Source organism: Pinus tabuliformis, chromosome 4_2 (assembly GCF_031772625.1).
Source record: "Pinus tabuliformis cultivar Carrire ecotype Pingquan chromosome 4_2, CPIR1, whole genome shotgun sequence".
Classification (NCBI taxonomy): domain Eukaryota; kingdom Viridiplantae; phylum Streptophyta; class Pinopsida; order Pinales; family Pinaceae; genus Pinus; species Pinus tabuliformis.
In genome coordinates, this window is record NC_142304.1 from 41,990,683 (window position 1) to 42,015,955 (window position 25,273).

The 25,273-nt window shown below is 39.7% G+C and overlaps 1 protein-coding gene across 1 annotated transcript in view; it reads right to left on the reverse strand.

The window, feature by feature from the left end:
* Window positions 1–25,273, reverse strand: part of LOC149168223 (proteasome subunit beta type-3) — a 157,903-nt gene that overhangs the window by 57,057 nt on the left and 75,573 nt on the right. The window contains exon 3 of the mRNA XM_089428167.1: window positions 19,085–19,174. Coding sequence (XP_089284293.1) covers window positions 19,085–19,174 — 90 coding nt within the window. The remainder of the gene's footprint in view (window positions 1–19,084; window positions 19,175–25,273) is intronic.

The window sequence follows — 25,273 nt, forward strand, 5'->3', positions numbered from 1 at the left end:
TGTTGTATACCATGTACACTAGTTATATTAGTGATCGAGGGCCATGAACCATCGTACAGGAGCCCCATGATTCTCTTAGTATTGGATAAATAAAATAATCGAGCTTTCAGCGCAAATCACTGTGTAAAAATTGATTTCACTGATGAAGATTTCCGTTGTGCAAAGTGCTTGTTAGTTTAGGGTTCTTAGTGTGTTTGTGTGCATGATTAGCCTAAATCCAAATCTAGGGCCTAACGAAAATTCAATATGGTATCAGATCTACTTTGAAGGCATACGGATCAGAGTGTGCGCAAGAAGCAGAGTGTACCAATGAAGGTTATGTAAACTCAAAGGGAGTCTAGCTTCAGAAGGAGACTATGAAGGATTGTCAATTGCCCTATGGAAGCTTGAATCTTCAAGTTCTAACGAGATCGAGAAGTTTTTAGCCCATGCAAGGATAGTCACTGACCATGCGAGAACATTCATGGTGACGCAAGGAAAAGTCATGTTGCATGCGAGAACATTCATGCATCATGCAAGGAAAAGCTAGGCCTAGTACAAAGAAGTCGTGGCACATACAAGGACAAATATGGCTATGAAAGGAAAGTAATGACTCATGCGAGGAAGGTCATGGGCATGCAAGGAAAGTCATAGAGCTGAAAGCGTTAAGGCAATTCCTTCCTTACTAAGAAGGGGTGAAAGATTTTGGGTAGCTCGAAAGGTATTTCTCAGAGAGGACAACCCACCAATAAGTTGTTTGTTGGGCAGTTTACCCAAAAGTGGGGTTTTGGACCCAAGCAGTGTATTTAGGATCAAAAGAGAAATAATTAATTATTCTAATGGTCAAAGAGGCTAAAACCCTAGATCTAAAAGGTTTCCTAAGTGGCCCAAGGAAATGTATAAAAGGAGCCTAAGGCGAGGTTCATAAGATACATTGTGTGAAAGAGAGGTGTAGCCCTCTTGTGCTAAGTGTGCCATCGGAGGGTCGAGTTCTATTCATGAAGCCACAGACCCTAATGAAGGTGGAAAGCTAATGTGAGCAGCCCAAGTTTGCTAAGGCAAGGTCATGGAGGTTAGAGACCTAACAGCGTGTTATTTTGAGTATTGGAGAAGGACCTAAGCCCTAGTTTTCTTGTTGCAGGTAGAGCGTAAGTCTTCTAAGGCAGCTGAAAAGGAGTCAAGACTCCTCAAGACTATACGTAGAAGGGAGAGGAGCCACAAGCCGGTTAGGTTGGTCGTAGATCCATAGAGAGCAAATTTTGGAGGGTTGAGGCCTTGAGATGAAGGTCGAGGCAAAGATTAGTAGTCTGGTGTGGGTTAGAGAAGGTCACAAGGTGGTTAAGGCCTAGTATGGCCTAACACTGCTAAGACAAAGGTGTCGAGCTTCAAATCTAGATAGTCGAGTGTTGGATCTAGTAAACCAAGGATCAAATTTGAGGTTCCATGGGTTCAATCAAGGGTGTTGAGAGACAGATCAAGAGAGCTAGGGGTCTGAACAAAGTGTTGTAACTTGTAGCAGATCGGACGTGGAAATTGGGCAGCAGTGGTCTAGATAAATGGTTCTATGGGTTTGGTAGACTTGGACATAGATCCAAGTAGAACTAACCAAGTAACACATCACTAGAAGAAAATGGAATCAAGATCTAGACAAGGCTGAGGTGTAGGAGCTATGAATAGAGTGTTAAAGGATTGATATACAGCGAATTAGAGGACTAATTCACTGTGAGTTGTTGATTTTATAGTGAGTTGATTATACAGTGATTTGATGGGCAAGATCACTGTGAGAAGCAGATCTATTAGGGTTGAGTATATAGTGTATTTTGGAGCAGCAAATACACTTGCGAATAGCTGATCTAAGGAGGCAAAAGGACCTGCCATGTGTCAAGGACAACAAGTGCAAAAAGGGTTGAACTAGATGGGCTACTTCAACAAGATGTGTTTTCTCTTGTCTATTTCTCATTAGGCAAATTGCAGATCTGATATTGTAGATTGCAAGCCCTAGTGTTGTATATTAAGTACAGTAGTTGTATTAGTGATCGAGGTTCGTAATCCCTCGTACAGGAGCCCCGTGATTCTTTTATTTATGGATTAATAAAATAATCAAGCTTTGGGCTCAAATCACTGTGTACAAAATTGATTTCACTACTGAAGATTCCCACTGTGCAAAGTGATTGTTAGTTGTGGGTTCCTGGTGTGTTTGTGTGCGTGATTAGCCTCGGACCAGATCTAGGGCATAAGGAAAATTCAACACCTAAATTGAACAGCAGGCTACAAATTTAAATCACGAAATATTTACAATCTTCAACCAACTCACTTTTATATAATTCATGGCATCAATTTTGTGATTGATTTCAATTTACCACTCTTCTCTATACCTCCATATTTCAAATACTTTTTTGATTTTCCTAGTTTTGAGAGGATAATTGTAGAAATGGCAAGAAATTTGCTACTACTGATGAATTAGAATTGAAATCAAGAGATACAAATCTCTTGTACTATCTGTAGAATAGAAAATCACAAGATAGAAAAACATGCAATGACATGCAACCATGAAAACACAAGGAACACAATGATGTTACAGGGGAACCTTGTTACCGCTCAAATTAGCAAGGGACCTAAAGGTGATCTCTAAAGGGAAAATGCTAGACCAAGGGCAATAAACGGAGACTTCGCCCATTGTCACCTCAGCTAAGGCTCCCTACTATTTACGAGCTTTTGCCGATGGGAGGAGACTCGATATATTATGAAGTCGCCAATGAAGGATAAATCAATGAGTGGATGTGGAGTGACCCCAAATGATCCCTTTCTAAAAGAGGTTGAAGGATAGAGCTTGCTTGCTTTCTAAGCAAGGTACAATGTCTTCTAGGAGAGGAATGAGAGGATTTGAGGGTTAGGTTTAGGGGATATGATTTGTGGAAGAGTTTCCCAATCCCTAAAATCCTTATTCAAATTGGTATCTTGAATGGTTCTTAAAGAATTGTTTTTTCAAAGGAATAAGACCACACGAGACCAAGTGGACCTAGCCTAGGTTAGGAGGTAAGAGTTTACCAACCAATGATGTTCTTAAGCTAGACAAGGTGGGGGAAAGGATCAAAGAAGAATATTCACTCAAAGGGTTAAATTGATCCTATGAAGCACTAGCCTTGGCGATACTAGAGCAAAGTTTGATATCGGAGCTAGGGCTTGGCTTTTCTCACAACTCCACTGTCGAAACAACTTCAAAATTGGGGGAGGCCTTGAGGAGACACTGGCGTAGGAGGGTCTAGGAGATCGAACTTTTTGGAGGGCTATCTTGTTGGGAATTGATGCCCTAGGTGAACCAACTTGGCTAGACCTAGGAAAAGGTGAAAAAGGTTTACTTTTAGGTAACCACCTCTTAGTAGATCAGTGCCTTAGTCTTGGGAGAATGGATTCTATGATAAATATGAGCGACGACATTTGGTTCTTGGTCAAGGAGGCCTCATGACCACTTCACTAGCCTTCTAGGTCAAATAGAAGCAAATCTTGCAGATTTTATACTTCGATGTGCATAAGGTGATGGCTTATCAAGATGAATTCGTTGATAGAATTATCCCTAGAAGATTTCATTCAAATTACATGGCCCATACATTGAGAGATGCTATATGGAGACAAAATTCCACAATTTCAGCAGTAAATGCATGCAACAATTAGCCCTAAAAATAGCGAAAATCTCAGTACAATGTATATGACAGTAAAACAGGAATAACATCAAAAGAAAGTACTTACATGTAATAGAGTATATCCAACCATCCGCAATTTGACAATAGAGAAGCTCCAAGACAAGACAAACCAAATCCACACATCAAAATTCATCCATAAAGCTCCAATTCATGCTCCAAGAAAAAGTGTGAAATTCTCATGAGAGAAGAGATCCACTCCAAAGTGATGATGAGAGGATGAACTCATCTCACTTGTATTTATACACTGATGAGGAGTTTGAATTAGCCTCCTTGGCCTACAGAAGCCCCAAAAAAAAAAAAATGTTCTAATAATCTAATTTTTGGTGACAAGCCCACCAAACTAGCTCACAAATGAAAGAATAAGCCTCTTAAGAGGTTCGATGATGAATAATACATTTCGTAGGGCCCTCCAAGAGACCTGATAAGGTCCACAGGTGCCATAATGAAGAGTAGGTCCCTCAAAAGTGATGGACAACGGTTGGCCCCTTGTTCTCCAAACAATAAACTTGTGGTGCTCCCAATGGGTGTGGAGGAACAATAATAACCTCATCGGTCTCCAAATGAGTCAAAGATGCATGTAGATCGCCTATAAGGGCTCTGATGGTGGTGTAGGGCATGCCACATCATCCTACAAGTCCTGGGTTAGCTGCCAAGTGCATGGTACGTCAGTGGGGCCAGTTGGGCAAAAGTGAACTAGGTGCATCTTCCTCGTCCAATAAGAACATCTCGAGCATCTCTGACCATCCTCGGGGATCCATGGAATGTAGTCTACTGCTGTGGAGGCCCATGGCTCTCCACACACACCCTACATATGCCAATGTAGCCCTCTTGAGGATTAGGACCCCGTATAAGGAGACCAAACCCAAGATGGAGACCATCTGCAATCCTACATAAGATCTAATGCCTCCCCTAGTATTCCAGTACAACAAGTCATTAGAGAAATCGAGTAAATGAGTTTACCAACCATGGACCACAGGTGGGGACTTTATAATGGCCTGCCTTTCCATAATGGGCTTTGGGATATGCCAATGTCTCCTAAACTCCAAATGGGGTTAACCAAGTATCCTATTAGGTAGTTTCTACTTATAAAGGGGATAATGTGTTCAAGGTACATCCTTCAAAAGGTGGTGGCATGTGACAAATAAGTGAATGAAGTAGGGGATGAGAAGGGGCAGCCTTGGGCCACATGTTGGGGTACAAGGGAAGCGCACACTTAAGTTTATAATGTATAGGAGGAAGAAATCGCAGTACATGAGGTGCCCCGACCTTGATTTTTCACCCTTTTTTATATGCATTTTGTCTTTTCATGATTTTCTTTGATTAATTGCTCAGGGCTCAAGGGGTAAGATCATGATGTATAAGATATAGCAATGAATACCCCCTTTTAAGGTAGGACATTTCATTGCCCACCAGGGGTTGGGACAATCATGGGTTTCTATATGATGGAGGAGGCTCATAGAACCTATAGGAACCAGGATGATGGCCATGATGATCGGGTAGAGTTCATGTATTCGTTTTTGCCCACGTGCTAAATGTGTTTGTCTCGGACATCTCTTGCATTTTGTGGTACATTTTCCAATTGAATGTGGCCAAATATGCTTCTATCTTTCTTTTTAGTTGCATCAAACTCTAGGGCATCATTCCAAGCCTGACCCAAGGTGTGGACAAGGGGAAGGGTAAGCTAACCCTATGTGGACCCAGTGGAGGAACGTGGACCCAGGTGAGAGCAATGATGAATGGGGTAATAATGAGTGGAAAGGGGCATATGTGCGGATAAGGAGCGGGACCACGCAACCAAAATCAATGTTTCCCATGAAATACCATCCCTAGTGCCAAATGTTCAGTAAAAGAGATCCCACAGGACTAGAATCCAAGGTTAATATCCAAAAGGGGTCTAGGGGACAAGAGCACAGACCTAGCCCATTCTTTCCACCGAATCCCCCCATTAATCCATGCCCAGAAGTGTCCATGATAAGCAAACTACAATACTCAATTACCAAATGACAAGGAATACCTTTAGGTTCGGGAGGCCCACCTTCAAACATACGATCATGTAAAATGGGCGAGGGACCACATGGTTGGCTCAGGTAGCGGAGAAATGGCACAATGAGCTAGCTAGTGGCTACAAGGGGCTGTTGGCTGCCAGCTGAGGACCATCTTGGAAAAAAAAAATCTCCTAGGGATATCACCCACAAAATGGTGGGTAACAAAACCAACTAGGAAAAACCTCTTTGCTTCTTTTCATTAATCAGATGAGAATGAGAAACTATTACAATGTCAGCGTCAAGCTCTAAAGCACACCCTACATTATAAAGTTGTCTCCTGCTAAATGACTATCTCTAGCCAACACAGCCTATTCAAGCCCCCCAGCGTCCTCTTATTTCCTTGCGCAATCCTAGAGAAATTGAGCTCCTAAAGAATAAGGGAATTTTGTATTTCCTTGCGCAAATCCAAGGAAATTGGTCACTTGCTTAATTGCCAAGCCTGTACACTCAAGTTTCAACTAGTATATAATTGATGATTACAATGTGTCTTTTCCTCCACTCCAACTAGGCAATTCGAATTCCATGCATGTCTAGGCTATTTTTGGTTGATTGACTAGTTAACTGAGAGATCAATGAGTTAACAACAGTCATAACTACTCAACTAACCTTCAACTGACTCAATTAATGACTAGAGCTCAGTTAACTGAGTTCAACTGAAAATAACTGAACTAGATTGCTAAATTTTAGCAATCACTACATGCATAACTCTACTCCAAGCCTACAAACTCGAATTTGTTGATCTAACTAAGTGACAAGGCCATGTCACTCAAGCTAACTGCAATCCAAGTCATCCTACTGATGTGGAAAATCAAATTACTCAATTTGACTAAGGCACAAGTCAAATTGAGTCTTTCTTGCTACAATTTCTAACACTCCCTCTTAGCAAGAAAGGGATTTTGCACCACCCCTATCCTGCACTTGTGGAACTCGAATTTGCCTCTTGACAATGCCTTTGTCAAAATATCTGCATCCTGCTCCTCAGTGGGAATGTACTACAACATCATGATTCTCCTCTACACATAATCTCTCAAGTGATGATACCTGATATCAATGTGCTTGGACCTGTCATGAAATATTGGATTCTCAGAGAGTTTGATACAACTTTGATTATCACAATAAATCATTGTCGGATCCATCTCCTGACTGAAAAGACCAACAAGAATTTTCCTCATCCATATGGCCTCACATGCTGCTTGACTTGCAGCCATGTACTCAACCTCTACTGAGTTGAGTGCCATAGACCTTTGTTTTTTTCTATGCCAGGAAATAGCTGCAGACCCAACACTGAAGATAGCTCTTGAAGTACTCTTCCTGTCTGATGGACTCCCTACCCAATCTGCATCAGTGAAGCCTTGGAGCTTCACACTATTTGTCCTCCTGTACCATAACCCATAATATGATGTGCCTCTGAGGTATATGAGCACATGCTTGCAGCTTTCCAGTGAAGCTTGATAGGCTTACACAAACTGACAATTGATTATCTGCATAACATATGTCAAGCCTTGTGTTCACCAGATACATCAAGGACCCCACCAACTGTCTGTAAATGGTAGCATCTACTGCCTCTCCTGAAGAGGCATCCTCCTTCCTCTAGTTTGTCGCTAGAGGAGTATCCATAGGCTTGCAGTCTTGCATATGAAATCTCTCACAAACAGCTCTCCATCTCCCTGCCAGACCTCCAACCCAAGGAAATAATGCATTAAGCCCATGTATTTCATCTCGAATTCTCTTGCAAGGTCCTCCTTGCAAGAGCGTATTAATTCTTCATCCCCTGTAAGTATCAAGTCATCAACATACAATACCAAGATAAGCAACTTGCCACCTACCACAATATGGTAGAGATTGGCATTTGCTTCACTTTTGGTGAAGCCCAATCCACTGAGATGTGTGTCAATCCCAATGTGGAAAAAGCCGAAGTCGGGATTAAATTGGCAAGGGTCCAAAATTTGAAAAACTCATTAAGGTCAAGAGTTTTTTTTAAAAGTCGAAAAAATTAAAAAAAAAATACAAAAATATTCATTTTTTTGTTTTATTTAGCGTTTAAAGTATCCACAACATCAAATAAATGCATTTCCACATAAAGATGTAAAGAAATCTAATATATAATATGCATATGAAGTCTAGTGCTACATCACATATCAAAATAGTGAATCAACTCCTGAATCTTAAGTCCTGTCTCAGTCTCAACTCTCAAGAGTCAAAATATCAACAAAAAATATAATAAATGCATATCATGAGTCATCTACATGTCATAAAAGTAATCAGTGACTAAAATCCTCTGCCCCTTTTACGAGAATAAGGAATGGCTTTCCCTTTTCCTCTAGAGGAAGAAGGCCCAACCCTTGGGATACAAATGGACTCAATCATCCTCTAGAAGTCAATAAAAGAGGTGGCCTTTTTCCTATGTTGTTGTTGCCCATCCTAGATGGTGTCACCTCCTCATCATCCTTCTCTTGCTTTGCCTCCTAACCCCGAGGTTGCTCCTCCTCCTCTACCTCTGGCTCTCCCTCCCCTGCAACCGCTTCCTCCTCTGCCGCTAGTGCCTCTGGATCCACATCTAACCAATCAAGGATCGAGTCCATGGTTGGCCTCTCAGTCTCAACCCTCCATGCAGCAGTGGTATCAATATTGTCCAATGAGATGGCTTCCACATCAGGAGTTTCCACTCAGCCTTTACCCACAATCGAAGATTGTAGTAGACGTAGACCATGTCATTAACGTGTTGGGACTCCAATCTGTATTATGGTCATAGATTGTATATTAGTACTTAGAAAATTTAAATATTAAAAATAATCCAATGAATTCAAAAAATTAATTTGAAATTTGTTTCCCTGTTGCGCTTTTTGCTCTGTATTTTGTCAAATACACTCCAGTTGCGTTCACACCCAAAAGAACTGCATGTTTTGTTGATCACTCGAATGGCAAGCTTTTGGAGATGGGGTACTCTGCCACCAGAGCTTGTCCACCAAGCATCTACAAGTTAAAAGAAAAATGAGAAACATACAAAAAAAAAAGTTAAAACATTGAAATTCTAAACTTGAAAGTTTGAAACAAACTGAAGCTTACTTGGCATTTTAGTCGTCCTATTCTTAATAGCCATGGTAAAACCAAATGTGCCACCTGTCATCCTATATACCTCCATTTCTTTAAAAATATCTTCAGTTCTTGCTCAGATGCCACCATCCTCTCAACACAAGTGAAGAATCCATCCATCACCTAGGCATCAAATCTAAATCCACAAGAGTAAGCAAATGTGGGGTTGAAGTAGATACCTACAGCACGAATGGGGTGATGGCGGGTGTTGTTCCATCGCTCATCAATCACTCTCCATATGACCTATTGTTTCTCTAACCCCTCGTCTCCCTTATCTTCATAATAAGAACGAATGGCTTCTTTGGCCCTATCCATGGCCTCATACAAGTAGAGCCCATTGCAAACTTGTCTCCATCAACCAATTGAAGAACCCTTACCAAAGGTTCTGAAATGGCACACACCTCCTCTACTCCTGCCCAAAAGCTTTGATCATATGAAACTAGTCTACATATGCCCTCTCCCTCTAGTTTGCAGCTAATAGATAAAGCACACCAATCCTGTGAAAGAAACATGCTCTTCACATCCCACATAGAATTCAACAGAGACTGAAGAGATATGAAAGTAGTGGCAAATCGTGTAATGGCAGGACGCACCAACTCTTTGTTGTTGGTGAATCTTCTCATCAAGCTAAGCACAGATGCATGATTATATATAAATTTTGTTATGCTCCTGGATGATTCAACAATATCCCTCACAAGAGGAATCTTACCTATATCCTCCAACATCAAGTCAATACAATGAGTAGCACAAGGTGTCCAAAACAAGTTAGGATACCTCTCCATAAGAAACTTGCCAGCTGCAACATAATTTGCAGCATTGTCCATTATGACTTGGACAACATTTCATGGACCTAGTTCCTAAATGAAGATGTCCAACAACTCACATAATAAATGTGCATCTTTAATGTGTGCAGATGCATCAACAAATTTCATAAACATTGTCCCCTTGGGACAACTAACCAAGAAGTTAAGAAGGGTCCTACCCTTCTAGTCAGTCCAACCATCTAACATGACTGTGCATCCAGTGTGTTCCCATGATGCCCTAAACTCCTCCAATCTAGAAGTGCAATCAGTCTTTTCATCTTGAAGAAGAGGCCCTCTCAATTCTGCAAAGGTAGGGGCTTTGTACCCCGGGCCAACGACAACAACAACATCAAACATAGGTTGGTAGAATGTGTTTGTCTTAGCAATGTTGAAAAGAACATCACTCCATAGAAGACACTTACTAACCAACCTGTCAGCTTCTACCTTTTCCTTTTTTTAAGTGTCGATTTGATGCCAGGTTGTGCACCAGGTGTGGTTCTAGGAACAAAAAAAGTTGAGAAAGTTGAGGGGTTGGGACATGTAGGTGTGGAAAGTGATGCTGAAGAACCACTCTCACTTCCACCCACTCTTGAGGCCCCTACAAGATGGATTTTTAGCGCTGCCCTGGTGTCTTTGCACTCCTCTTTATCCATCAACAATTTAATGACCTGCCAAATGATTTCTGGAGATGGATCTGAGCAAATGTCTACATTTTGCCCCAAAATTTGCCCCAAATGGAATTTTAATCTGTTGATACCCCCTGACATACGCTTGCCACACAACTTGTTAGTCAAATACATTCAATTGACCCCCCAAATTCGGGTATAGTATCAAGTTCACCATATTCCCACATAGGGTCCAAAAGCCTTGCCATTTTGTTTAAAACTTTGAACTTGGGCACAAAATAAAATTGAAAAAAAAAAAAAAAATTGCCCATCACATAGGAAGCAAACAAAAATGTAATTGTTGATTTTAAATTTTAAATACCTCTTCTCACTCACTTGAACACACTCAGATTCACTAAACAAGGGTTTGAATTTTTGTCATTTGATTCTTGAAAGTTGAAGTTTTGCTTCAATCTAGATTCTAAACAATGTTTTGATTCAAAATTCTAAGCAAAAATAAGATAAAAACAAACTAATAGAATTATAGAAAGATTTAAGCAGCCATTTGAGTAACAAAGACTAAGAGAGAAATTAAAATACATCCCTGGCAGCAGCAAATCGGCATTTTGAATCTCTCACATTGAGCAGTGGACAAATCTCCAAATCACCACCATAAAACTAGCAAATCTCCTCTTCTCGAGCAATGGCAAACATCTCCTCTTTCCACAAGGACGAATGGGAGCAAAAACAGCGAAAAATGATGGGTTTTTTCCACTTTTCCGCCTCTTATCTGTGCCCTGGGAAGTCTCAATGACTTTTTGGGTCGACTCCCGATTAAATCGGGACTTTTATGATTTAATCCCAAATTTTTCAGGAGTGAAAAAATCAGCAAAAAATCAACCGATTTAATCGGCCAGCCAAAAAAATCGCGTTTTGGGGATTTAATCCCAATTTTTTCCAAACTTTTTCCACACTCAATCTGAGTGTACCATGCTCGGGGCGCCTGTTTGAGACCATAAAGGGCTCTCCTAAGTCTGCACACGTGTCTCCCTGTCATATGTCTCAAAACCCTCACGCTGCTCTACGTAAATCTCTTCCTCAACCACTCCATTGAGGAAGGCAGTCTTCACATCAATCTGGTGGATCTTCCACCCCATCTACATAGCTAATGCTACAATGCTTCTGATTGAGGAATATCTTGCCACAGGGGCAAATGTTTCCTCATAGTCAACTCCCTCTACCTGTGAGAAGCCTTTGGCCACAAATCTGGCCTTGTACTTCTCAATGCTCCCATTAGCTGCATGCTTCACTTTGTAAATCCATCTGGAACCAACCACTGACTTGTTCTCTGGTCTCAGCACCACCTCCCATACACTGTTCTTCATGATGGAGTCATACTCCTCCACCATGGCATCAACCCACACTGGTTGAGAAATTGCTTCCTCAAATGAAGAAGGCTCTAACTCAATGAGTTATGTCATGAGAACCATATAACCAATGTATATGTCTGGTGACCTCCTTTACTTGTGCAAGGATGTAGGAGCTCCCACATGCTCCCTAGCATCTTGCACCAACCTATCAGCCTCTCTGGTTCTCTTCCTCCCCTCTCTGGAAGATTCTGGTTGAGTGGGTGCCTCCACTCGACCTCTTGTCTGCTCCTCCACATGTGGTTGCTCCACAACATCTTGAAGCTCTGCATGAGGCTCCTCCTTTGGAGCTAGAAGCTCCTCCTCTAGTGGGATACTCAGCTCTCACTCTAGAGAGCATCTCATAGCCTTCTCCTCATCAAATTTGACATCTCTCCTCACCACTATCATCCTGAGTGAGGGAAAATACACCCAGTAATTATGTGGTGTCTTTGTGTATCCTACAAAGACTCCCATCTTAGCTATAGGCTCCAATTTCTTCCTGCTATCCTTGGAGACATGACAATACACAGTAGCTCCAAAAATTCAAAAATGGGATACATCTGCCTTTCTCCGAGAGAAAGCTTCTTTGAGTGTGATCATGCCAAGTATTCTGTGAGGGCTCTTGTTTTGTAAATAAACTGTGGTGTTGCATGCTTTTGCCTATAGATGTAATATGTAATGGCAACCCTTGATCATGCAACATGGCTCTTGCTACTCCCACTATGCTTATGTTTTTCCTTTCAGCCACCCCATTTTGTTGTGGGTTATGAGGTGCTATCAGTTCTCTTCTAATACCCTCTTTGGCACAAAATTCCTTGAAGGTGTTAGATACAAATTCTCCTCCATTATCACTTCTCAGGGCTTTTAATTTCTGACCAGTCTCCTTTTCAACCAATGCTTTGAATTCAACAAATTTGGAAAAAACTTCATCCTTTTTCCTCATGAAGAAGATCCAGCATTTTCGAGAAAAGTCATCAACAAAAATCACATAGTACCTATAGAGGCTGTAGAAAATGGTCCACATACATCAAATTGGACTCGCTCCAAGATTTCTCTAGCTCTGTTATCTCGGCCCTAGAAGGTGGATTTGACATATTTCCCCAATGTGCATCCCTTGCAGACATCATGCTGGTCAAGGGTGCATTTCGAAAGACCGGTGGTAATCTGCTGCATGATTTTTAAGGCCCCATGGTGTAAGTGTCCCATGTGCCTGTGCCTATGCCTATGCCAGAGTTCTCCAACATCTCAACTCTACACATATTTTGCCTTGCTACTTAGTGCAACGCAAGCATCCACCTCAAGTTTGTAGAGATTTTTCACTCTAACTCCAATCTGTTTCACTTGCCCTATAGCTACATGCTTCAGAAAATATTTTCCCTTGTTGAACACAATATCATAACCTCTATCCTCCAATACAGCTACAGAAATCAAATTCTTCTTCAGCCCAGGTACATACATAACATCTTTCAGATGAAGATGGGAGCCTGACTCCCTCTTAAAGGTGACAGTACCAATTCCTTTGGTACTATACCTCCCATCATCTCCAAGTTCTATGTGCATCTGGAGATCCTTCTCCTCTAGGCTACTGAAGAATTCTTTGCATCCTATCATATGGAATGAGGCATCTAAATCTAGGTACCACAAACTCCCCATTACAGTGCTTTCCATTCATGCAATCAGGGTGAAGTCCAATTCAAATTGTAAGGTGAGGGCTTCACCTTTTGCTCCTCCTGAAGGCTTCTTGTTGGGTTTCTTGTGTGGGCACTTGGTTGCATAGTGTCCATATTCTTGACAGTGAAAACATTTTATCTTGTTGAGGTCCTTCTTCTTGCCATTGTTCTCGCTGGACTCAGACTTGCCTTGGACCTTCAAGCCCTTGGTGCTCTTTCCCTTCCCTACCAAGGCAAGATTTTCTTCCTCCTCGGCTTTGGATGTTACTCCAACTCTAGTGTTCCTTCAGATTTCTTTCTGCGCCAAATTAGACCAATGTCTCTCCCAATTTGGTAATTTGTCCCTCTTCCATTTACAAAGTCTTGATCGTTGTGCTAGGATTTCGAAAGGCCTGGAAGAGCTAGGGTCACCAGTTCAGAAGATGGCACATTTTCTCCTACTCCTCCAAGTTCATCTCGAACCTGAATAAATCTAGAGAGGTATTTTGGAATGGTTTCATTTTTCTGCATTCAGAGGTTTCTGAAGTGTAAAAACTTCTGGATAACAGAAATATATATAGAAATAATTTATTAATAAAAGAATAGACAAATGATGATTGATTACAATGGGGTTCCTGGCTTATATACTGCCACGGACACCCTTTGGGAAAGGGCATGATCTTATGATCGTGCCCTTTCATCTAACTAAACCTAAAATTAAACAATAACCTAAAATAAACTAATTTTTTACATAACATTGCCTTCCTCTCGAAAGAATGCTTTGTCCTCAAAGCATATATAACGACGGATGTTGTTGAAGAATGATTCATTCTCCCAGAAAGCGTCTTCTTCGGGTAAGTCCTTCCACTTGATCAGATATTCTAAGATGATCAAGGTCGCACACTTTAAAAGGTCTTGGACTAATCTCTCAAGTTCCATTTTTTGGTGATGTGGATATCGGTATGGCTTGATGTTGACAGGGTCTGACCCTGCCTTGACTTCTATTGTATGCTCAATTTCCCTATTAGGTGGCATCTTCATAGGTAGGTCTTGAATCTCTGGTGATTCTTCTCTGGTCATATTTGCAGATAACATTTCTAATTGGTGACATTGTACTACATAAGTAGATGCTCCTTTCCGACTCAGCTTCATCATCTGGGATGATGATGTAACTTGATTTTCTGGTGCTTGGAATCCGTGTAGCTTGTACTTCTGACCTCCCCATTTGAATTTTATAAATTGTACTTGATGGTTGGCGGCATAAGTACCTAAAGTTTGTAGCCATTGGATACCTAAGACTACATCTACTCCTCCTAACGGTACTGTGAAAAACGGAGACTCTAAACTGAAGTCTTGAATCTGCAATTTAACCTTATGGCATTTTCCCACCTTTTCAATCTTCTTACCGTTAGCTATCATCACTTTCATGTTTGGTAAGGGAAATGAAAATATATTGAGTCTCTTTGCCACGGTTGCATCTAAAAAATTGTGTGTGCTTCCAGAGTCGACGAGAACCACTACGTTGTTCTTCTTTATGTGTCCTTTTAACTTTAAGGTCTGAGGTTGTGATATACCAGTCATAGCTGATAATGATACTTGTGGAATACTTCCATCATCTAGTTCTGGTGAGACTTCTGGGGCATCTTCTGTGTCTTCTACGTCATAATCTTCACTGTTTGAATCATTGGTTGCTTCACAATTATATAGGTTCTTTGGTTCTTTTCCTTTAACACATCTATGTTTGGGGTCCCACTTCTCACCACAGCGTTTACATTTACCCTCTTTTATCCTTTGCATTTCCACATTAGATTTTTCATCTTCACGACGATGTGGTGGAACATATCTTGTATTATTTGAGTCCACATACTGAGGTATCCTTCGTCTTGCATAAGCTTTCTCCGCTGTTGACCAAAATATTGGTTCGGATTTCTTTTCGGCTGTTTTTGCTTTTCGTCTTGCTTCTTCTATAGATGTAATATCATGCATCTCAAGTTCTGCTTGTAAATGGGTTTTGAGTCCCGAGATGTATGACTGAATTAGACGAGATTCTGATAACCCAGGTACTCGTGTTACTAAGGTCTCCCATTCTTGAGTGTATTCATCGACACTTCCTTTTTGTCGTAGTTTGATGAGTTTTGAAAAGAACTCTTCTTCCTTTACACCTTGGAATCTTTTGAAGAATGTATCTTTAAATTTCCTCCAGTTAATGACATGTGTTGTCTTTTTCCACCACATATACCAGTTATATGCTTCTCCCTCCATTTTCATGGATGCATGTCTGAGCTTTTCGTCATCGTCAGTGATGTCATATATCTCAAAGTATTCTTCTGCTTTATTTATCCATGCAACATTGTTTTTTTCGTTTCCATCGAACTTAGGCATCTCGACTTTTTCCCTTCGCTGGTATGTTGCCACTGGTTGAGCGAAAAAAGGGTGTTGATTGGTAAAGTTATCCCAGAGTTGCTTGTTTGTAAAGACTGTGTTACTTGCTTCTTAGTGGGGTGTCGCTGATTTTATTGGGGATTCAACCTTGTCATGAGAGTCTGTGGACTTAGTTGAATCCGACGAGACGTGTTCTTGATTCTCTTCACCTTCTTTCAGTAGTTGTTCGGGCGTACAATTCGACCTTTTACACAGAACTTTTAGCATTGTTAAGACCTCTTTGAAGTTTACTTCTGTTTGGACATGTTGACTTTCCATTTTTATCTCTATTCGATTTGTCGTATCTTCAAGATTTTTGATTTTGTCCGCTTGCTCCCCAAGCTTGCTCTCGACTTCATTTAATCTTTTATTGACCTCGTCGTGGTTGTTATTTATCTTTTGCTCTGCATCCAACAACCTTTTTTGACAATCCGCCATTGTCATTGTCAACATTGAGCGGGTTTGCGGAGGCGTGTATTTATTTGCCAGCTAAAATATTTTTCCTCTCTTTTTTTTTTTATCTAAAATAATTTTTATACATATAATTTTTAATTAATTAAGATAAATTTAATTAATTAAATTAACTTTATATATATATATATATATATATATATATTTTTTAATTAATTAAAATAATTTTAATTAATTAAATTAATTTATATATATATATATATATATAACTTTTTAATTAATTAAAATAAATTTAATTAATAAATTTATATATATTATATATATATATATAATAAATAAAGTTATGTATATATATATATATATATATATATATATATATATATATATATATATATATATATATATATATTAATAACGATATAACTATATTAGATATTATTATCGAACAGTCACGTTTCTTGATGGAACCGGTTGACTGTCCAAAAGAATATCGAAATACCACCGCAATGGAAAAATGAATCGGTGGCTCAACGATTTTCGACGGTTGGGTGTGCGCGTCAGTGGAGTGTAGATGGATGAAGCAGCGTCGGGGTGGAGGGTCGTGGTTTAGCGAACAATTTACAGGGACAACGACGGTGAAGGTGTGAAAGCGTTGTACAGACAACAAGAAGCCAACAATCAACTCGCTATCAGATGGAAGAGACAAAGCTCAACAATTATCATAAGATATATATATTATTAATAATGAATGAATTGATAATTCAATTAATTTGAATTGTTGACCCGTGACTTTGAGAGGTTGACCTGTGGACGCGTTGATTGGGAAACGGGGCCGGCGGCTGGACAAGATGTTAACGGTGCCTACGGAGTGCTGGAGTTGGCGTGGGTGGATGGAACGACCAGACAGGGCCGCACGAGAAAAAAAACGATTGGCGGAAGGGCGGAAGCGGACAGGGTTAGTACGCACAGCGGATGGATGGTGACGGGTATACTGTAACTTCTTTATGCGTTTAACCTGCTTTCTCAAATCTCGACGGGTATGCCGAAGAATAAGAACAAGTGCAAGGGACGTGAAGTATGGCAGCAGACGGATGCCTGAAACCAGCACAGGGAAGAATTCGCCGCTCCGATACCAGATGAAGTGTAAAAACTTCTGGATAACAGAAATATATATAGAAATAATTTATTAATAAAAGAATAGACAGATGATGATTGATTACAATGGGGTTCCTGGCTTATATACCGCCACGGACACCCTTTGGGAAAGGGCATGATCTTATGATCGTGCCCTTTCATCTAACTAAACCTAAAATTAAACAATAACCTAAAATAAACTAATTTTTTACATAACAGTTTCTGAGCTTGTCCCTCAATGCCAATTTTCTGGCATCACTGCTATTTTCTAATAATTCAGTGAGGGTCTTCCACATAGTAAATGTAGTTTCCTTGCCATGTAAATTCGAGACTATATGGTTTCTCACACCCTCCAGGATGATCCTCCTAGCTTTTGCAGTATCCTTCTTCCATTGGGTTAACTGTTGTACATTTGATGTTGTTGGTTTTCGAATGTCAGTTTTGGTGTATTCCAACACTCCATTATCATCGAGTACATCTTCCATCCTGTCCTTCCAAGCTATGAAATTCGAAGTTCCCTTCAGAGCATACTCCAATCTCAATCCGTTGAAAGACATTTTCCCCGCATGAAAGAAATTTGCTTCACTGAATCTGCAAATCGAAATTTCTGAAGGAGAAGATCTATTCACTAGTTTCTATTGTGTTTTCAGTAACTCTAATACCATGTAGAAATGGAAAAAAATTTGCTACTACTAATGAATTCGAACTAAAATCAAGAGATACAAATTTCTTCTACAATCTGCGGAATAGAAAATCACAAGATAGAAACACATGCAATGACATGCAACCATCAAAACACAAGGAACACAATGATTTAACAGGGGAACCCAACTGGGAAAAACCCCTTCATTGTTTTTCATTAATTAGATGAGAATGAGAAACTATTACAATGTCAGCTTCAAGCTCTAAAGCACACCCTGCACTATAAAACTATTCTCCTGTTGAATGACTATCTCTAGCCAACACTTAGCCTATTCAAGCCCCCCATCTTCCTCCTATTTCCTTGTGCAATCCTAGAGAAATTGAGCTCCTAAAGAATAGGGGAATTCCCTATTTCCTTGCGCAAATCCAAGGGAATTGATCACTTGCTTAATTGCCAAGCATGTACACTCAACTAGTATACAATTGATGATTACAATGTGCCTTTTCCTCCACTCCAACTAGGCAATTTGAATTCCATGCATGTCTAGGCTATTTTTGGCTGATTGACTAGTTAACTGAGAGATCAGTGAGTTAACAACAGTCATAACTACTCAATTGACCTTCAACTGACTCAATTAATGACTAGAGCTCAGTTAACTAAGTTCAACTAAAAATAACTGAACTAGATTGTTAAATTTTAGCAATCACTACATGCAAAACACTACTCCAAGCCTACAAACTAGAATTTGTTGATCTAAGTGACAAGACCATGTCACTCAAGCTAACTGCAATCCAAGTCATGCCGCTGATGTGGAAAATCGAATTACTCAATTTGATAAGGCACAAGTCAAATTGAGTCTTTCTTGCTACAGTTTCTAACAATAATAGAACTAAGATATTTGTAATGTTCCCACACCAAAAGATATCCAGACCTTAAAATATTCTGTATTTTGTAATAGATGATGCTAATTTTAACAGTGGAGAAAGCAATCCAGAGATGTATTATCCAAGGGTATAAATGCCAATCCATTTTTTTAACAATATTAATAATAATGTTACATAACATCTTCCTCATGCAATCTTTTTAAGCTCACAAGCATCCCAATATTTGATTTTAGTGGCCACGAATACATTGAAAAATACAGCTACTACATGAATCAAATAAAATTCATATAAGAAGAAGAGGGCATACTTGGCACCAATCGAATCCATGGTGCAGATAAATGGTTTATCATCTTCCCCTAATCCAGCAATCACTGGTTGACAAAAGTAAGGACCAAACCTGAGAAAAAAAAAAAAAATCCAGTTGATGTTTCAAGAATGATATACAATTCAATGATAATATCTTGATTCCATAGCAGTAAATACCAAACAATCTGGACCAATGCTTCAGAAACAAATAATCATAAGCATCATAGAGAAAGTGACCAATTACAATTTAGAAATTTGTTTATAACTCACCAAAATTCAGCATAAAACCAACATTTTAAAAGACTTATTTAAAAGACATGAACTAACCTTCAAAATTAATCAACATAATGAAACTATTCCCAAAAACTATATCAGTAATACTTATAATAGGTTTTCTCTGTTATTGACCAAACTCTCTGGTTCATTTCCAGAATATAAATAGAATATGAATAATATATAACATATAGCACAAACAAGGAACAAATAAACCATGAGAAATAATCAAACCCCAAGTGTTGAATGTTTGAAACAATCCATTCAAAAATAGAACATGATATGAATTAAGCTGAAACATATGTCCATCAGGTTTTGGTCTAGCAACAACTTGGAGCAGTTGTTGTGGCAATGACCTAGGTTCAAAACATGGCAGGCATGCTCCTCCCCTGCACGGAGTTTGCCAGATGTGGCTATTGATCTTGGGCTGTGTACCTGCTACCAATTATTTTATTGTAGACTTCAGGCATACTACTGTAATGGTGCTGGTGAGGTACCAGCAACCCCATTCTTCACTTGAATGCAGGATGCTAGGACATGCTTATTTCCGTGTTTACCATACATTAAAAATGAGACACAAAGTGTAGACTGAAACATACACAAGCAATGAGAACAAGTGAGTTGAAAAGCAGTAACAAAGCCATGAAAAACTTATTTGTGGTCATTCAAATTTCATGCTAATTGTCCTCAGCATCCACATTTTCTGATCAAAAGCGGGTTCATTTAAAACCCCTAGACCTGTGCATTGTTATAAACTTAACATTCATATAATTTGAACAAATCTTGCTTGGCTACCCCAACTCCGGTAGTCCACAAAATTAACTTGCTTAAGATTCCATATAGTTTGCATATAGTATAGATTACATCCAAAAATAACAGAATCATAAAAACCAGACTCACTCATCTCTGTCAATTATGCAAAGCAGCGTTGAAAAAAATGCAATTAATTTAAGTACAGAATCACCACGAAATGGATTAAAATAAATTGTCCTAAAGTGCATGTACTTGTCTAATGTATATAAAAACTTATACAACAATGATTGATTTCATATTCCATCATAAGCCCTTCAAAGTGTCTAATAGGTAGAAAAGACTTGTGATACGTTGAGTGCATCTAAGAAAGGGCATTAACACTGTCCAATCAAAAGCACCTAGAAAATAAGGTGTGGCAGTGATGCAGGAGCATCTACCAGTTAAAACCATTTTTACTATCTTAGGTCAAAACATATTTACCAAAGGAAGTTTTTTGTTTAATTTATTTAATTTGTACTATTTTCCTAGTTGTAATCTAAAAGAAACTATATTGCTAAAGAAGATAGGATTAGTGTCATTTGATAGCTATGTTAAGGGATAGATTTAGCCAATTTAGGTATTTGTTAGATAATTCAGTGAAACAGATCGAGTTTGTTGAATCTGGGTACAAGAGCCTATTGTGATAGATTTCAATGTGATTGGGAGTTTGGACAGGAGTGCAAGAGATTCTGAGTTTGGGGTCTAAGTGCGTGTGTAAAAGAGGACTGTACACAGTCATGTAAATCTGTAAACTTTCCTCTGTTATTGAATACATAAATCAGCGTGTATCTCATTGTGCGTATTCCTGTGTGATTGGATTTGGGTTGTATCTATTACAGAAAGAATTAATCATTACAGATAATCGATTCACAGACTAGAGATCAGAGTTCCAGGGTTATGGTTATTGGAGTCTGCAGTGATGTGTGAAGACCTGACTAGATCCATTTAAATTATTGACAAACACGGGATCAGTCAATTGACAAAAACATGAATATATCTGTCGAGAATTGTCATCAATCCATCTGGAACGTTATCCGGTTCAACCATAGTGCGAGCGGCAAAGTCTTGACTGGATCCCCAGATCAAAAGGCATGGACCCCACTAGAAGTGGCCACAGTTATCAGGGCTAGTGAAGTATCCAGCTTGGAAATGGCAGTAAGTTAGACCAAGGGGCCAGATATCCGGATCCCTGTATCAAAGGATTAGTCAAACAAAAAGAAGTATCTGGATTGGGGACAATCCAGATTAAAGGGAAATATCCAGACTCAGAATGTATCCTGATCGACAAAAGGTATCCAGGTATAAGCATACCTGAATCACACATCATATCCAGATTAGAGAAGAACCGGATCATCCAGATTCCACAAAATTTGGGATTTCTGTAGAAAAAGCAAATTGGGGTTTCAGCTCGAATAGAGTGCATTTGGTGCTAATTCTGATTTGGAAGCTGATCACCATCATTCCACATAAATTCCAACTGCAGTGCGAGGGATAACATACTTCTCGAGAAGATTTTAAGGGAATCGATCTGACAATTAAAGAAAGAAATTCAATTAAATGAGATCATTGGCATCAGGCAGTCAAAAACCTACCCTCCTTTACATTTCAATATAAATTAAGAGATTATACCACAGACATATTTATTCATGAATCACATGTATGAGTGAGAAACAGTGTTACGAGAAACCCAAACAAGCAGTTTGACCTAGCTTGGCCCCAAAACCTAACTGGGTTAGCCTGGAATCAACCTAACCCAACCAAACCCAGCAGACTCAGCTCTTAACAGCTCAGCTCAACACCCTACCCTATCAAATGACAAAATGGCACATTTAGCTCATTTTTAGCTGTTTGCAGTGAAACAGAGTTGCTCTTGCACAAGGTTTTTTTTCACAGTGAAACCACCAACATGCAGCTAAGTCACAACTACAGCAACATACCTTCTGTCATTCTACATACAATATATTTTAACAGCAACAGAAGCTAGCACATGTTTTCTACCTTTTGAGCTAAATTGAGGGGAATTAGGGGACAAATTTGCACCAATGTTTAACCTAATTACCAGCTAACTGCTAAGGCAAAAATTTATAATGGGGATTTTGTATAAGATTATCTTATTGCTGTCCATAAATGACCAAGGAAAAGATCAATGGAACTAGAAAGTACAATCAGTGATCTGCAACCTGCCATACATATTCCACCAGAACAGTTCAACACAACAGATCTTACAATATCCTGAAATCTCTTCTCATGCAATTTTTTACTTTAGAATCTAGATTTCAAATTTCGCTAAAATGAGGGGAATTAGGGTACAAATTTGCACCAATGTTTAACCTAATTACCAGCTAACTGCTAGGGCACAAATTTATAATGGGGATTTCATATAAGATTATCTTATTGCTGTCCATAAATGACCAAGGAAAAGATCAATGGAACTAGAAAGTACAATCAGTGATCTGCAACCTGCCATACATATTCCACCAGAACAGTTCAACACAACAGATCTTACAATATCCTGAAATCTCTTCTCCCGCAATTTTTTACTTTAGAATCTAGATTTCAAATTTAATACTAACTTAGCGCACAAATATTGAAATAAATAGAACCTGGAATTAAAAAAGCTAAACAAATAACACACCATCCACAGCAAACACAAGATGTACCCTAGAAAACTGAAGCATTGCTATGAACAGTCAAAGCGTAAGAATGAATCTCAGCAAGGATGGAAGGGAAAAGACAAGGTAAATGGCAGCCTAAGAGGACAAGGCCTCAGAATGCAGATGAGAAAGAAAATGTGGCACCACAAAAGAGGTTTAATGCAGCTAGACAAGGACATGAGTCGCAGCAACAGCATAGAGGTGTTGGTAATAGTCGATTGGAGTGTTGGACATGCGGCAAGGAGCACCTTAAGAGAGATTGTCCACAGAATCAAGGTGATAGGCCTCAAATGTATAGTGCACAGGAGGCACAGACTGTTGGAGATGTAGGTGTTATAGACATTTTTGGGCACTGCAGCCCCAATCAAACATGTCCATAAACCAAGGGCTCCTAAGTCCCTAAAAGTGTTGTTCCATACCCTAAAAGAACAAGGTCAGCTGATTACATCATCTCCCAGAAGTTCTCCATGAAAAACTGCTCAGAACTGGTCAAAGCTGGACCATCTCACCTGCTCCATGGTCAAAGTGCGATGCATCCCACCTAATGCACGCAGGAGGTGCGATGCACACTGAAAAAACCTTCTATGGGGTGCGATGGGTGGGAGTGGACAAATAGCAGAGTCAATTTGCGAGGTGGATGATCATGGAATCTTCCAGAAACTTCCCCTGTGACACTTGCCTCTCTGAATTCGCCCAGGGATGAGTAAGAGATCATCAATCTCCAAGTGGAATCAAGAACTATCAGAGAGAGGACACTAATCAGAATCCCAGAAGCTGACTCACCCCCCTGCAATCATCTATATATGGATCCCTCATCCCAGAGATCCAGAGGCTGGAATTTTGTATCTTGTAAGGAAGTGTTGTTGGTTTCATGTTGGAATATCATAGTGTTGGGTGATCTAAGCTTTTCATGAGGTGAAAGAAGGGCTTTCATGCTGGAGGATGACGCTGGGTCAGAACAATTGGTTGTAATCCTCTTTGCTACTCTTGATTATTAATAAAGCTATTCAAGTTTTCCTCCACATTCTTGTATGTTTGATGATATATGCATTTGTGTGGTCAATATATATCTGGTCCTATATTGTTTATGATTGTAGATCTCTGTTCTTCGATAGTATTATGTTGCTTTGATTCCACAGGCGCTCTTTGAAGCTGGGTAGACGAAGGAGAAGCAGCAAAGATCTGTCAGAAGGGAGAGGAACCGAGCAAGGAACCAAGCGCAAGACTGAGGTTGGTGTCCTTCATTCCCCTCTTATCTACTTCTCATAAAGGAAAACAAAAGTGGTTTTAGTTTGTTTGTTTCTAAGATAGCTACCAGTCTTAGTGGGACTAGCATATCCGAGTGGACACTAGATTTCCCGATAACAGTAGGCCAGAGCATTCCTCGTATTTATGCGGCCGTAGACAACAAGAAGGCAGAACAGTAGGCATCTATCATTGAGAAGGATGGTAATATTTGTGATCAAGTTATTTCTATTTTGATTGACCCTAGATCTAATTATAGCTATGTTAGTCCTAACTTGGTGGATAAGTGTGGTTTGAGTAAGGAATTGCATCCAGAGTCTTGGTTAGTGCAGTGGGCTACAGGTACATTGGGTAAGAGCTTGTGCATTTGATTTGAATGGTATGTCTACCGCATCACATCTGAATGTATTATCGTTGGCATCATACAATATGTTGTTGGGCATGAATTGGTTGTATCTTCAGAGAACCAAGGTAGATTGTTATGACAAAGCCATTGAGTGTGTTGATGACAATGGAGAACCAAGAGTCTTGCAAGGTAAGAAGAAAGCCACATCAGTTAGGATGGTGACAATTATGCAAGCAAAAGCGTAGCCGTAGGAAAGGGTGCATGCTATTCGCAAGAAAGCCACATCAATTAGGATGGTGATAGTTATGCAAGCAAAGCATAGCCGTTGGAAAGGGTGCATGCTATTCACAGTGCACATTTCTAGTGACAAGGGTAAGGAGGTTGAGGATGCAGATGTGTTGAGCAGGTACCCAGTTTTGCAATAGTTCAGGATGTATTTCCTAAGGACATTACAAAGTTGCCACCGCACAGGGAGGTAGACTTTTCTATTGAGTTAGTGCCAAGGGCAGCTCCAGCATCAAAAGCACCTTACAAGATGAGCACACCTGAGTTGGTTGAGTTAAAGCTACAGTTGAAGGAAATGTTGGACAAAGGATACATTAGGCCAAGTGTATCACCTTGGGGCGCACCGGTATTGTTTGTGAAGAAGAAAGATGGTACTCTTAGATTGTGCATTGACTACAGGCAGTTGAACAAAGTGACTATCAAGAGCAGGTACCCTTACCGAGGATTGATGATTTGTTCAATCAGTTGAAGGGAGCAGCAGTGTTCTCCAAGATTGACTTGAGATCGAGATACCATCAGGTATGCATCAAGGAAGAAGATATCTTCAACTCTGCCTTCAGGACCAGGTATGGGCATTATGAGTTTGTTGTTGTTC